At 37.1% G+C, this 14,173-nt stretch overlaps 1 protein-coding gene across 7 annotated transcripts in view; it reads left to right on the top strand.

Annotated features, from left to right (window-relative positions):
* LOC106959835 (glutamate receptor 4) overlaps positions 1-14,173 on the top strand; it is a 134,884-nt gene that overhangs the window by 58,019 nt on the left and 62,692 nt on the right. For all 7 annotated transcript variants that reach the window (XM_015052645.1, XM_015052644.1, XM_015052647.1 and 4 more), the window contains exons 4-8: positions 3,146-3,198; positions 3,417-3,548; positions 6,937-6,990; positions 9,507-9,665; positions 13,028-13,195. In XM_015052645.1, coding sequence (XP_014908131.1) covers positions 3,146-3,198; positions 3,417-3,548; positions 6,937-6,990; positions 9,507-9,665; positions 13,028-13,195 — 566 coding nt within the window. The remainder of the gene's footprint in view (positions 1-3,145; positions 3,199-3,416; positions 3,549-6,936; positions 6,991-9,506; positions 9,666-13,027; positions 13,196-14,173) is intronic.

The following is a 14,173-nucleotide window of genomic DNA, read 5'->3' as shown; positions in this document are numbered from 1 at the left end:
AAGAAAAAAAGCCAAAGTTGTTTTTTTTTTTTTTTGGGGGGATTTTAGGTTAAATATTTCTTTTTTTTTTTTTTTTTTTTTTTTTTTTCCCATTCTATTTCAGTGCAAAACTATCAGGATAAAGCACCTTGAAAAAGCTTCTATAGAGCTTAAATATTTTGTCAGATTACATCTAGAAACGTCAGAAAAATGCTTTTTGTGTGACAGACCAACAGAAAGAACCTGTGTTTGTGAGGTCAAGGGAAGACGATACATGATGAAAAAAAAGAATAAAGTTTAAAGGACTTGTACTCAGTCTTCTTTACTATCATGCCACAAAATAATATTTAGTACAAAAGACTGCACTGTTTGTACTTTCATTTCAGTATAAATCCAATTGATCTCTGAGAGCCTCATAAATGAACACACAGCATAATGAAAGCTTTCCATAAATCTGACCTTTTAAGGAAGACTGGCAAGAATAAGATGCATCTTATTCCAATAACGACACTTATCTTGTTACTGGTTTGGCAGAAAATTAGCACTGCACATCGTACTTAATAAGCTACCTCCATGCCAACACATGGTAGTGGCAGCATTATGCTGTGGGAATGCCTTTCTTCATCAGGGGCAAAGAACCTTGTTGTAACTGATGGGAAGATGATAGAGCATAGAAACAATAGACTTGGCTGTGGAGATCCATCCTCAGTGACGGTAAAAACACAGACGGAGCTATAATTGAAAGGTTTAGATAAGGGTTTTCTAACTCCCGTCATTGAGAACTGCTGCCTTTCAACTTTTAGATGTGGTTCTGCTTCAATACACCTGCATCAAATAATTGGGTCATTGGCAGGCTTTGTAGAACTGGACTGCATCCTCATAAGGTAGTCCAGCCATTTGATTTGGGTTTAAATCTAGAGGTTTGCCTCCATTAACTTCTCACATTCGGAGACCGATATCACATTTGACTATGCAAAATACCACAAGCTCAGACACGTTTGAATGAACCTCGTGGGTGAACACCGATTTTTGCCGTCGGATTTGAGCCTTTACTTTGACTTGTCCGTTGTACCACATGAATGTGCTTCAGTCAAAACCAGAGGTGTGAAATGACACGGGCGTTCTTACAATCTTTAGTTGTGACCTTAAGAGCAAAAGGTGGTTTCACAAAGTATTAAGTACATACAAATACATGCCACGATTTACACTTGTTTTCATATCTAAGCCAGACGACTATGTTAGATGTGTCTCTGGTCCAGAAACCCTGTTAATCACCCATTTATTCAAGTCAGGTGTGTGGCAGAAGGAAAACACTTAAAATATGCAGGGCAGTGGTTCCTGAGGACCAGAATTGAAAAATCTAAAAGAAATCCATAAAATACATCACAATTTGTGGTTAGAAAGGAGCATGAATGTTTTTTTCAGGTCTCTGCATTTTGATAATAGAACAATGATGATAATCCTAATATAGGATTTTTCCCAGCCACATTCTGCCCACAACATGGCATCAATTTAATGTAATCTTTTGGGTTAGCATTCTTTTATAATTAATATTTCATATTCAAAGCTTTACTACACTGTTTTGCTAAAACTGTTTTGTTCTCCAAGAGAGAACCAGTTTATTTTTAAGTCCCTTAAAGATCCCCTTTTTTTTTTTTTTTTTTGTTTTTTTTTTTTGTTTTTTTTACTGATATAAAGAAAGTACACCTTTTTTAAATTTCTATGTTATCATCTATCACAAGCACATAAAAACATCCTGGGTCTTATGAAGGCCTATTTACAGTATGCCTCAACTTAAGAACTCAAAAGTATGCAATAAATTATACACTTATCAACTAAAAGAAAGCAAACATGAAAAATATGTACTTTTAAATAACTCCCTTAAACTTCTCTTCTAGGATTTAAGAAGAAAAAAATCTTCATGTGTTTTACGCCAAAGTGGAAAGGCATCAACGACTTTACAGATAAAGAAAAAAAATGCTGGTAAAGGCTCTAGAAAGGACTCCCATATTACACAATTCCTTAAAAAAACAATACCAAATCAGCATGGACACCGTGCAATAACTTTGACACACTGGTGGTAGTGGTAGGAGTTCATCCTGCAGTCAGCGGGTTGCTGGTTGTATCCCCACTCTGATTCTGTCGTCGTGTCCTTGGGCAACATTTCACCCACCTTGCCTGCCGGTGGGGGTTAGATGGCCCGGTGGCGCCGGTGAATGGCAGCCTTGCTTCTGTCAGACTAGCCCCAGTCTGCTCTGGTTACTGTCCAGTAGCTTGCTACCATCAAACTGTGTTTGTGTGTGAATGACTGACTGTAGTATGAAGCGCGTTGGCGTCCTCTAGACTTGATGAAACGCCATTTACCATTTGCCATTCACACAGTGATTGACTGGTGATGATTTGGGCTTGTCTTGCTGCCACAGAACCTCTGCATCTCCTCAGGACTTCTGTTTGTCCAACTGGGTCAGAAACGGCAGAATGAACCTAAACGCAGCAGTAAATCTACAGCAGGATGACTGAAAAAAAAATAAAAAATAAATAAAAAATCTGTCTACTTCCAGACCTCAGACTGATTAAAAGCTGTTACAGAACCTTAATTTGTAAATCTCAACAAGCTGAAAAGGGAGGCTATACTTCTGGATGATTATATGTATTCAATTTTAACATAGATTTTTTTTCCCTTTGCGTTTCATCCTAGTTAAATAGATTATATCTGGAGTCGGTTGTGTTTTGTACAGGCAAGATTAGTGTAAAAAGACTTGAGAACCTGGTTAAGATGATGAGTTTCATTATGTCATCATATGTAAATCTTTATATTTACATAAGAAAACTAAACATCTACTTCTTTAGATTTTGAATGTAGTTTTTCTTTTTCTTTCCCCATGCGAGAGCCTGATTTTAGTTACTTCTTGTTTAATAAAGCCTTATGCAACCGAGTACTGGTTTTTCAAGGTTCCTTTTTTCATTTTCACCCCACTTTAAAATCCCTATATACTTAGAGAAATAAAAAGGGTTCTCAAGTTATTCTCCTTTTTAAAGTCGCTGTTTATTTCACACCACAAGCTGGGATTGTTTGTAAAACTCAGCTTCCAAACTACTGCATCTACCATGTAGCAGCATTAATTCTCTCTTTGTCTCCTTCTGTTCCCAACTCTCTGTTGTTTAGGTTATGCAATACTGCAGGCAATTATGGAGAAAGCGGGGCAGAATGCATGGCAGGTCAGGATACACACTCACACACACGCGCACGCAGACACGCACACAAAGAAACATTCTTGGAAACCTGCCGGAAAGCACACTTCTTAAGCAAAATGATCTTGTAGCGCATACACACTGCACAGTCACATACACTTTGTAAATTTCTCATGGTTTTCTTATTTGACTCCTAAGATGCCAATGTTTTAATGAACACTCTGTGTGATTATCCGTAAAAACAGGTGAGCGCGATCTGTGTGGAGAGTTTCAACGACGCATCGTACCGCAGGATCCTGGAAGACCTGGACCGACGGCAGGAGAGGAAATATGTGATCGACCTAGAGCCTGAGAGACTCCAGACCATCCTGGAACAGGTAAGACCTACTGGCGAAAACCAGCTCTGCAATTTATAGTGTATGACGTTAATTGATAAACTAGAGATGAGTTGGTGCATTAGAGTTAGAGTGGAAGGGCCAAGAAAGGCTTACAAGACACACACTACATAGAGGTGGCCTAAACGGCTTTTAGACAAATACCAACAAATATTTAAGTGAAAGAAATGAACTTTTACCAAGGTTTTTATGATGTATCAAGGATATGTGTACATAAGACAGTACACACTACTCTGACAATGTGTGACTTGTGTTCATTTGACATGTGATAATCTCCAATTCCTAGTGTTTTTTTTTTTTTTTGGTATAGAATTGGTTTGTAATGTAATGTAATTTTCTTATATCTGTATATTTTATATAAAGCAGAAATAAAAATATATCTATATTTTTTCATGCAATGCAGCTCTGATAAACGCTGCATTGCAGTTTTATGTGGCATTTTTACTATTACTAAGTTATGGAAGAAGAGACTTCATACCTAACCTGTACTTTAGCAGCAATTAACACTTAATAATGTGGTGAAACTTCCCCGCTGTTATTGGCCTGAACCATGGAATAAGACATCATACACAATGGAAGTCGGGTAGTGTGAGGAAATTTGTGTTAAAGAAGTATTGCTAATTATTGTGAGATTATATAAGTAGCATTCTTCTCACTTTACCACTGGTGTTCTCCGAGGCATCTGTCGGCTCCACTCGGCTAGTTTTAGCAGAACTACAGATGTTTTCTTTCTGACATCTGGAAAGAAAAGACGATTTGTGTTTTCCTTTGACTTCACATTGTGAAATGGGAAATGTGGCCAGTTGTATTAGCGCGTGTTTGAAGAAACAACAATACCGTCCGCTCACACTGCAATTTAGAGCGCACACACGCATACGTGACATTAAGGAACCTGCTCGGACACCTTATGATTGTCCAAGTTCGTTAGATTATCTGTCTCGCTTTATGGTTGAGCCTTGGGTTGACAGGTGGCGTAACTGTGTGTTTGAGAGCCCTTCACTTCAGGTTGGACTGTGATATCCCATCGGTTCTGCCACCTGTCATCACATCTGATCCCATGTATGCACATCTGACAAACCCAGTGACACATACAGGCGGATACCCTTCAAACGCACACATTTGCATAAAAATCTCATTTCTGAAAAACGTGTCCAAATCAGAAAAAGACGGAATCGGATTTAAAAAAAAAAAAAACATAAAAAAGCTCTGAAAGAACTAGTTATTCCTGCCATTTATTTGATTGTGCACCGCATGTGTCAACTTTTTTTTTTTCTCTACAAAAAGCTTATTATTGTTTGCTAATATTCATAGCTTGTTCTACTTGAGGTTACAGAACAGTCCTTCAAGAATTAAAGCAGGGCAAATTTAGACATAGTAAAAAGGTATGGTTTTGAGTATTTAAAGAGCAAACTGTTTTATTCAGTGTTTGAAAATTGCTTTATATATCATTAAAATGCATTTCAAAGACAGATCAAAATGAAATGGCATAGTTTTTATTCCAGAATGCATAATGTGATGTTATCTCACAGTACAAGACTTGTACGAGTAAAAGTGTAGCACAAGATTTTCCTTGCATCATTGTTGATGCTGTCAGTTCATAGTGTTCATGTGGTTTTAAAATAACTCTGAAATATCTCACATTTTTATCCAAATGACATAACGAGTAAGGAGGAGTTATTATATGGCCAGTCACTGTCTACAAAACCCAGAAAGGTATATAGAAAACGTGACTTTCATTCAGGACATTTGCTCTCTCAAAATTTTGTATAAATTCAAACTTTCAAACTGTAGTTTTCAGTGTCAGTTTTTGCATGAATTCCTCTTGGGGTGAGCTCCTCTTTTATCTTTTAACCTTCATCCCACCTGCCCTCAACCAATCAAAATGAAGGGGATAAATTTGAACCCTGGGGTGGGATAAACTGCACTGCATTTTAAATCTAGTGCTTGTCATCGGTATTTAAAACAGGCGCAACATGTCCGCTTGACACATGGTCAGTATAACATGTTTGATGTTGCAAAGCGCCAAAATTTGAAACGTCATTTGACAGAAGCAAAATGATCAGTTCCCACTGGGAATCCATGTAGGAGGTGGCTGGACTTTCCATTGATGGGTGTTGCACAAACATGCACTGGGTTTGTGCAGTTATTTAAAAGAATAAAGCAGAACAGAAGCTATAAAGATAGCGAGTGCAATGGTATTTTGCAGGTCATTTGACAAAGATGTCTGTTTTTATTTTATCTAACTTCTTTATTTTATTGTACTAATAATGCATAAAAATAATGCATTCATGAAAACGATGAATGGAAACATCTCACCAGTGCAAACCATTAATAATTAGTCTTTGCTAAATATGTTGGCTTACCATAGAGTGCTGCACAATGGCATATTGACAGAAGATCAAGTGGAGGGAAAAAGTATGGTAGATAAAGCAAACAAGGATAACAGCAGTTTTCAGAGATTCACAAACTGAATTTCTAGAATGCTTCATGATCCTTTGGCTGAGCATGACTTCCTAAGAGGCACACTGCCACAAAAGAAACAATCTCCACTAACTTAGAACTAACCTGAAATCTGGAGGTTTACCAGCTATATGTTAGGAAAGCGTGTTTTATTCATGCAATTCACAGCTCTGGGTTTTAATTCCTTTGGAACAAACACACACTGGCAGCAGCCTCCCTATCAGACAGAAAAATAGACAGACTGTTTTTTAATTGGCTTCAGTAGTGACTGAACATCCACACACACGCACGCACACACGCAAACACACACACACTGACTTTAACTTGTACTGAGACACGCGTACATGCACAAACACACTCTCCCCTCACAGTCAGTCTTGCAGTACCGGCACTGGCGAGCATCCTTGCTCTGAGACAGAGACTGCTCTGTTTTCCTGTTCCTGCCAGCTGCGATCCGTGCATGTGCATGTGTGAGTGTGTCAGTATGTTGCCGCTGATCTGTGTGGGTGAGACTAGAGAGGAGTAAGAAATGTGAACAGTTTATTAATTAGGTTTATGCATCACATCAATAGAAATTTGCACGTCTTCTGTGTTATAAAAAAAAAAAAGCGTTTCGTTTCCCTCTCCCTCTTGCTAAAAAATGCTAATATCGTTTAATTTCTGAGTTAATTTACTGGGTACTTTAAAAGCAAACTAGCAAATAAAGTTCAATGATCATGTATTGATGGCTGAGTTGTATCACAAACTTGTGAAGTTGCATTTTCTGGCTGTAATGAGTGTTATAAATAGGTAGAAAAAGTATGAGTTATACTCGATTGTCCTACTGCCGAATCAAATACACAGCGGTTTACACATTGCATTCACGAACGGAATATAGAGAAATAGTAATAGTCTTGTTTTCTTTTTCTAGGCTGTCAGTGTGGGGAAGCATGTTAAAGGTTACCATTACATCATAGCAAACCTGGTAAGTATTATTTTTGTTATGCTGAGACAAGTTCAGTCCACTACTTGTAAGGAGTTTTGATAGAAAGCAGCATGATGGATTGTTTTTTGACAAGGTCAGAAGCCAGGGCCCAGAAACATGAAATTCTGTGTTGTTCTTTGTGCTGCCTTCATATAGCATTTTTCTTTTCTTCCTCCCTTTGTAAAACCTCAGTTCTCATAAAATTAAATGTACATCATTCACTTTTAGCTACAGACACGTACAATTCCAGTCATAAGTTTCTTGTCATTGCTGAGCTTTAATTTTGAGGCTTTACTGATTTGTTTCATTCAAAGTTTAAATTTATTATGGATGCTCTTAATCCACATGGTGAAAAAAAAAAAAACATGCAAGCAAAATGTTCAAACCAAAATATAGGGAAAACATGCTTTTTGTTGCATACATATTTCTCGCTGGATACCTGACCGCTCTTCTTTCTTCACTGATATAAGAAAGGCCATTGAAATTAGTTTATCTGGCACAGACTGGAGTGAGGACACCAAATTGTGTACTCATGCTATAAAACTCAAAAATGTTTGTGCTTATATGTTGGGTCCATTGACCTTTTTAGTTTCATAAATCATGTTCCACAGAAACAGTACATTTTAAATATATTATTTCCTACACTGTTATGTAAGCATCATATATTGAACATAGCTGGAGTTTAAAATCTTCAAACTGAAATGACTACAGGAGAACATAGAAATAGTACTTTTATTTTAAATTCAGCCACCTTTTTTTCCCCCATTTGTCGCATTATCATATTATACTTCATTGTAAAACAAGCATGTTTCGGGGTTGTTTTGAACAACAGTCTAATGATGGTGCAATCTCACTGCACATTCATTTTTCATTAAAAAAACAAAACATTTTATGCAGGAATAGGGAGATCTGTTTTTGTTTTTTTCTGTATTTTTTAAGTTCCTGGGTTATTTATGCATCTTGCCTCAGGTATCTGATACACAAACATTAGGAAGATGAAGCTTTGCATCTTTAAAGCTGAATTACAAGACTTGTTTATCTTGCATGTATTGCTGGAGGAAAAAAAAAACAGACCTTCTTAGTGGATTCAGATCAGGGAAGTGAATATATGTTTAAGGGACTTTTGCCTTTTTTGCTCTTAGAGCTGAGATCATGTTAAAGTCTGTTGCATCCAGTGAGTCGTAAACCAGATAATAATGCAGGACTGTTTCTTGCATGAAAAGCGCCTCAGCCATGTGTCTTTTTCTGTGCCTGACACCTTTTATTCAGATTTTGCATCTCAGTCAGGGGGGACCAAAGTGCAGCTCGACAGCCACTAGCTGTTCACTCAATGATTCTGTGCTGCTACTGTTTAAGAACGGTACAAATTTGTCACACCAACACAGGCTATTGGAAACTGGACAGATGGAAATCTTTAAAAAGTCAAATGTTAGGTGGAAAAAAAAAAAAAATCTAGCCTGTTTTACTCGTGTTTTTTCTTTTTTTCTTTTTTTGCAATTCCATAGTCGGTGTCCATCAACTTTTACTGAAAATCTCATTCTTTTAGCTGAGAATACATGCAAAAGACATAGCCCTGTCGTCTTGCAGGAAGACGGCGCTGGGTTCGAATTCAGGTCTGGGGGTTTTTCTGCAGAGGGTTTTGCATGTTCTCCCCTTTCATGTGTGGGTGCTAATCAGGTACACCAGCTTCCTCCAATAATCCAAAATAATGACTTTTAGGGTGAATTATCACTCTGATTTGCCCTTTGTTTCTGTGAGTCTCTCTGGTCCCCTTTGATGGACTCACAACTTGTCCAGGATATGAAAAAGATGTGATGAAATCTTGAAAACATAAGCTTTGAAATGTTGAGGAGTTTGCTTCTTCTTTTATTTTCCAATAATTTACAATCATTTTTATCCATTGCGCTGGATGAAAAGTTAGAGTTTATCTCAGGATAAACTTTTTATGTTACAGTACGCCTAAGTAGCAAAGTCATTGTCCTTTAAAGGTGGACTTTATTGCTATTACTTCCTATTTTATGTAATTTGATTATGGTCTTTTGAAAAAAAAAAAAAAAAAACTTTACTGCTTTTTATATGCAGAGACATATTTTCATGTGTCTCTTCTTGACAAGGTCATAACTGTCAGGAGCTTTTGGCAGCCTGCATCGAGAAATGAAATATGACTAATCCCGGAAATCTGTTCAATGGTATTTTTCTCTGACAGTGAAAAAAGCCCTTTGAGCAGATTGAAGGCTAAATAGGCTTTCACACCTTTTAGCCATTAGCATTCATCAACCTTGGATAATGCTTACATGTCTTTACAGTCTGCCACTGTCTTTAGCTCTGTCCCAAATTGATTTACATCCTCTTTGCAGCGAAGTGTCTCTTTGCATTCGGTCACAATTGGAGTTGTGGAATTCCCACAATCTACAGATTGCGTATAAGACTGAGCCTTTCATCATTTGAGGCGGGATATTTCATTATTTTTTTCTTCCCTTTTTGATTCCTACTTTATTTCTTTTCTTTCCCCTCAGGGATTTAAGGACATCTCCCTGGAAAGATTCATGCACGGTGGCGCCAATGTGACTGGTTTCCAGCTGGTGGACTTCAGCAAAGATATTGTCATAAAGCTCATGCAGAGGTGGAACAAACTGGACCAGCGAGAATATCCTGGATCTGAAAGCCCACCTAAGGTAATTACATGTATATAAAATATAATGCAGTGTTCAAATGACCTCATGGCTGTAATAGGCAGACCACGAAGTGCCAAGAAAGAAAGTCCTTGGTGACTTTCTTTCTTGTGTCTTACTGCAGCAGTAAGACACAAGGTAAGACACTTACTGGTTTTTACTTTTCATATACTTTTTTCTGCATAATTTTATAGCTTCGCCAAAAAAAGCATCATGCTTCCTTTAAAAAAAGTCGCATTTCTTCCTCTCCCATATCAGTATTTCTATATTTAGATGCAAACAGCTCCTTTCTCTCTTTCCCTTTTCTATTACAGAATAGACCTCTTTAGATGGGTTAGTGACCGGGAGACAAGTGGAAATGCTTACGTTAACTGGGAATATGTCCACTTACTCATTAAAAATACTTCATAACAGCTTTTACTTACCTCCTGCCCTGCAACACATTAACATCAGTAAAAAAAATAAAAAATAAAACTGTACAGAACTGACATGATGACACCTGTCAATAAATCCAGGGGTTTGTCAGCGACTGACCAATTGTTGATCGCAATTTGTCCGAAGTGAATTCTTCTTATCTGAACTTCTGGGAAAGTTGTCGGGGTTTTTCAGTAGGAATGCACTGTGGTCATTTGGTGACCACAGTAATCAGAGTAATCAGAAAATATGGTTAAACATCATCAGTGGGAAACATACAATTAAGGCACTGTACCAGGGCATTTATAGGGCGGGGAAGAGTTTATTCCATTTCCATAACCCAAAAGGCGTCTGGAAAAATGTAAGGTATGGATAAATGCTTGTGGCTGCAGCTGAGTACTACAGTGATCGATGGTATAACCAGAACATGCTCATCTTTATGAAGGTTTTTGTCATAATTACATTGTGTGCTTAGTCTTTAAATCAAAGATTAATGTGTCAAACTGCGTCCAAAACAATAAATGTGTGAAGTTTTTTTGTAAATCAGTAACTTTTCAGACAGGTGATCTATTTTTTTTTTTTTTTACCCGTCTTCTTTGCCTTCATATTGGCTGATATTAATTTCATGGTGATATATTGTGTTTGAAATGTTTTTGTCACTGCTGGCTGTTGTTAATCAGCTAATAATTACTCTCATTTACCAAATTAATTATCATTTGCCAGTGCTGACTGCATAATTTGCGCTGTTGAAATTAAACAATATTTTGTGCACTAACAGAGGTAAATGAATTATGATGGATGGTAACAGAGGAACACGATCATCCGATTTAAATGAACAAAAAATACATGCAGTTTGTTTGAGAACTACAAACAAGGGGCATGCAAAGGTTTTCTTTTTCAACATAGCCAGAAAAAAATATTCATTCCGTTGCTCTGCAAATGCAAACAAAAGAAATTTGGTTGAACATAAATACAGAAAACCCAATAGTGACAACGGTTGCCTTAAAATTGCCCCTGGCTTTGAAGCTGCTGCTTTAAACCTGAACTCAGTTTGCCTTGGGCCAAAAGCAAAAAGTTTCAGACCCAGTAAAAGTCTGGTGTAGTAATGTCAGCATCTCTGTAACTCTTTTTTTTTTAACTCTGTGGCATAGATTAGATTTTTGAGCTACTTTAAACCATGAAATAAACTGGCTATGTGTCTTGAAATGGGATTTGTGTGCATGGAGGTTTATATGTAATAAAAATGATCTGTATCTTTGCTGCAAATTGCTATATAAGGTAAGTAGTATTTCAAAAGAGCAGAATAAATCTTTTTTGAACAATAACAATATTTGTTGTTAATCTGTTGCTATGAGATGAGCGAGTTTTCTGGTAACCAAGTACCACGAAGTAAACATCTTATTTTTACTTTTGCAAAATTTACCAACTATAAATTTGTTTTGTCTAAGCAGATAAGCAGTATTTAAAAGAGCTTGTGTTTTATAAACAATAATATTACTTATTAATTTGGTATTAAGAGAGGAGCTTTTTTTTTCTGGTAACGAACTGCCATGAAGTATAACATCAGACTTTTACTTTTGAATTGAATGTCTGTTTTATAATATATTATAATATATTCACCACCAATGACAAAAAAGAAAATAAAAACATTTTAACTTTTCTGAAGAATTCTCCAAATACACAATTCTTGTTAAACAGCAAACAGTATAAGATCAGTAGTATTTCAAAAGAGTAGAGAAAATCTTATGTTTTTTGAACAATAACAATATTTGTTGTCAATCTGTTGCTAAGAGATGAGGGAGTTTCCTGGCAACCAAGAAGTAAACAAATGATTTTTGCTTTTGCATAAGTTTTATAAAGAATAATTAATTTGGGGTTAAGAGATGAGCGTTTTTTTTTTTTTTTTGTTTGTTTGTTTTTTGTTTTTTGTTTTTTTTTTCTGGTAACGAACTGCCACAAAGTTTTGGGTTTTTTTTGTCACAAGTGTGATATACATTAAGTCGACTGACTTTAGCTGAAAGCAGAGCTCCGACTGCCGTTCCTTGTCTAATCTTAGGTAAGAACTATTCTCCTTGGTTTTTCTGTCCTGCCACTGACAGGAACAGCAAAGATAGTGTGCTACTATTCCCAGTCTAGATGTTTTCTCTTCATAGTCATCATTTGTCAGTCACTTTCTTAAAGTCCTTTTCAATTTCAAACACATGAAAATAGGCCAACATGGTAGCGGAGCCCTGCAACGTAGGCATAGTAAAGTCAAAATCAAGGGATGTCAGCCAGTGAGAGAAACTACCCACAGAGAGACAGAGAGGATCTCAGCTGACTTTGGTCTTTTTTTCCTCACTTTCATCTCTTCCTTGTTTCCACCGTGACGTGAAGAGAGCCTGCTGTGTGTTTGACTGCCTCTGTCTGTGCAGCACTGAGAGTCCATGTGTGTTCTTGTTGTGCAACAGCATCTGTGTAACTGCTTCCTTTAACTCTGTCGCCTTTCTACGATGACTTTGTTGATCAATGTGAATGACCTGTAAATGGCTGTATTTGTATAGAGCTTTATCAAGTCCAGAGTTACACAGTGTGATTCAAACTGCACTCAGTCATTCTTGAACATGGGGGTCCTTGTTCATAAGACACTCATGCACAAACACACACCGATGGTGGTAAACTAGATTGTAGCCACAGCTGCCCTGGGACAGTCTGACAGAGGCACCATTTGGCACTCTGACCTCTGACCCACTAAGAGGTATTAAGGTTTTAGGTTGTAACGTGAAAAGCTGAATAAGTTCAAAGTAAGTAATTTTTAACAAGTCACTGTAAGTTTACAGTATTTTAATGTTTTATTGTACTGTACTTGAAATGTATAAGCTTATTTAAAGCTGAACAGCAAACAAAGTAAACACAAAACACCTAAAGTGACAGTTTTTTTTCTCCTCTCCGTGTTTCTTTGCTGTTCCCAGTATACCTCATCTCTAACATATGATGGTGTTCTTGTAATGGCCGAGGCCTTCCGCACCCTCCGCCGTCAGAAAATCGACATCAGTCGCCGTGGCAATGCCGGGGACTGCCTTGCTAATCCAGCGGCTCCCTGGAACCAAGGGATAGATATGGAGCGAGCCCTGAAACAGGTTGGGACAATTTATTTAATTGTAAACGGGTAAAAGTCAAGAGACACAGGCTATCACCTTTTACTTTTTATATGTTTGGAGTCATTAATATCTTTATATTCCCTGGTCACAAATCTTAATAGGTTTAAATAGTTTGGAGATATCTAGGAACATTGCATATATGATTAAAAAGAAAGAGAATGAAAATGTGACCATTCATACGATTCCTTTTTTTTTTCTTTTCCCATTGCTCTATTTAAAAATCGGATCTGTGATAGGATCCAGCTGCTGGCTTTGAGCACAGTTGCAGCTGCTCTCCCTGGCTCTGATCCCGATGCTGAAGCTTAGTGGTTTTTGTTTGGACTTTGGCTGCTGCTGTGAATCAAACCAGCTCTTTTTTTAGAAGAAAAAAACAAAAAGAAAACGCAGATTTTCTGTGTGATATGCGTTTAAAATACTTCACAAGGATTTAGAAGAAAAACAGGCAAACAGCATCACTGTTCATCCACCGTACTGAACATCAAACATGTGATTTCTTTCTACACATTTATTCTTTGTTGCAGACTGATGGGGGGGTGTTTCCTGCCTGAAGGCTCCATCATATCTAAAAATGAGACAGAGCCTTACAATTACAGTCTCATTAACCTCTAGAAAACATATCTTTACATGGGTGGTCGTAGGACAGAAATACTTTTCTTTAGTTGGCATCTGATGGTTGCTATGGAAACTTGGTAACTCCTATGTTCTAGTGTCCAGTTCTGTAATTAAAAGCTTTTCCTTTATTCCTCATCATCATTGCGTTTCGGGGCAAGAAAAGCATGGGGGTCCTGGTTCAGCTTCGTTTGTCAACTTTATAATTAGTGCCTTCAGTGTAACTAACAGCAAGAATAGGATTAGTTTAAGCCCTTTCATCAAGAAGGAATTTACATTTAGATATTTTTACCCATACTTGTATTTAATTTAAAGGTTAGATTTGACTCTTAAGATGTCTGTATAAGA

This window comes from Poecilia latipinna, unplaced genomic scaffold, assembly GCF_001443285.1.
Source record: "Poecilia latipinna isolate Pla-1442-1.1 unplaced genomic scaffold, P_latipinna-1.0 Scaffold1124, whole genome shotgun sequence".
NCBI lineage: Eukaryota > Metazoa > Chordata > Actinopteri > Cyprinodontiformes > Poeciliidae > Poecilia > Poecilia latipinna.
This window is presented reverse-complemented; position numbering and strand designations above follow the sequence as displayed.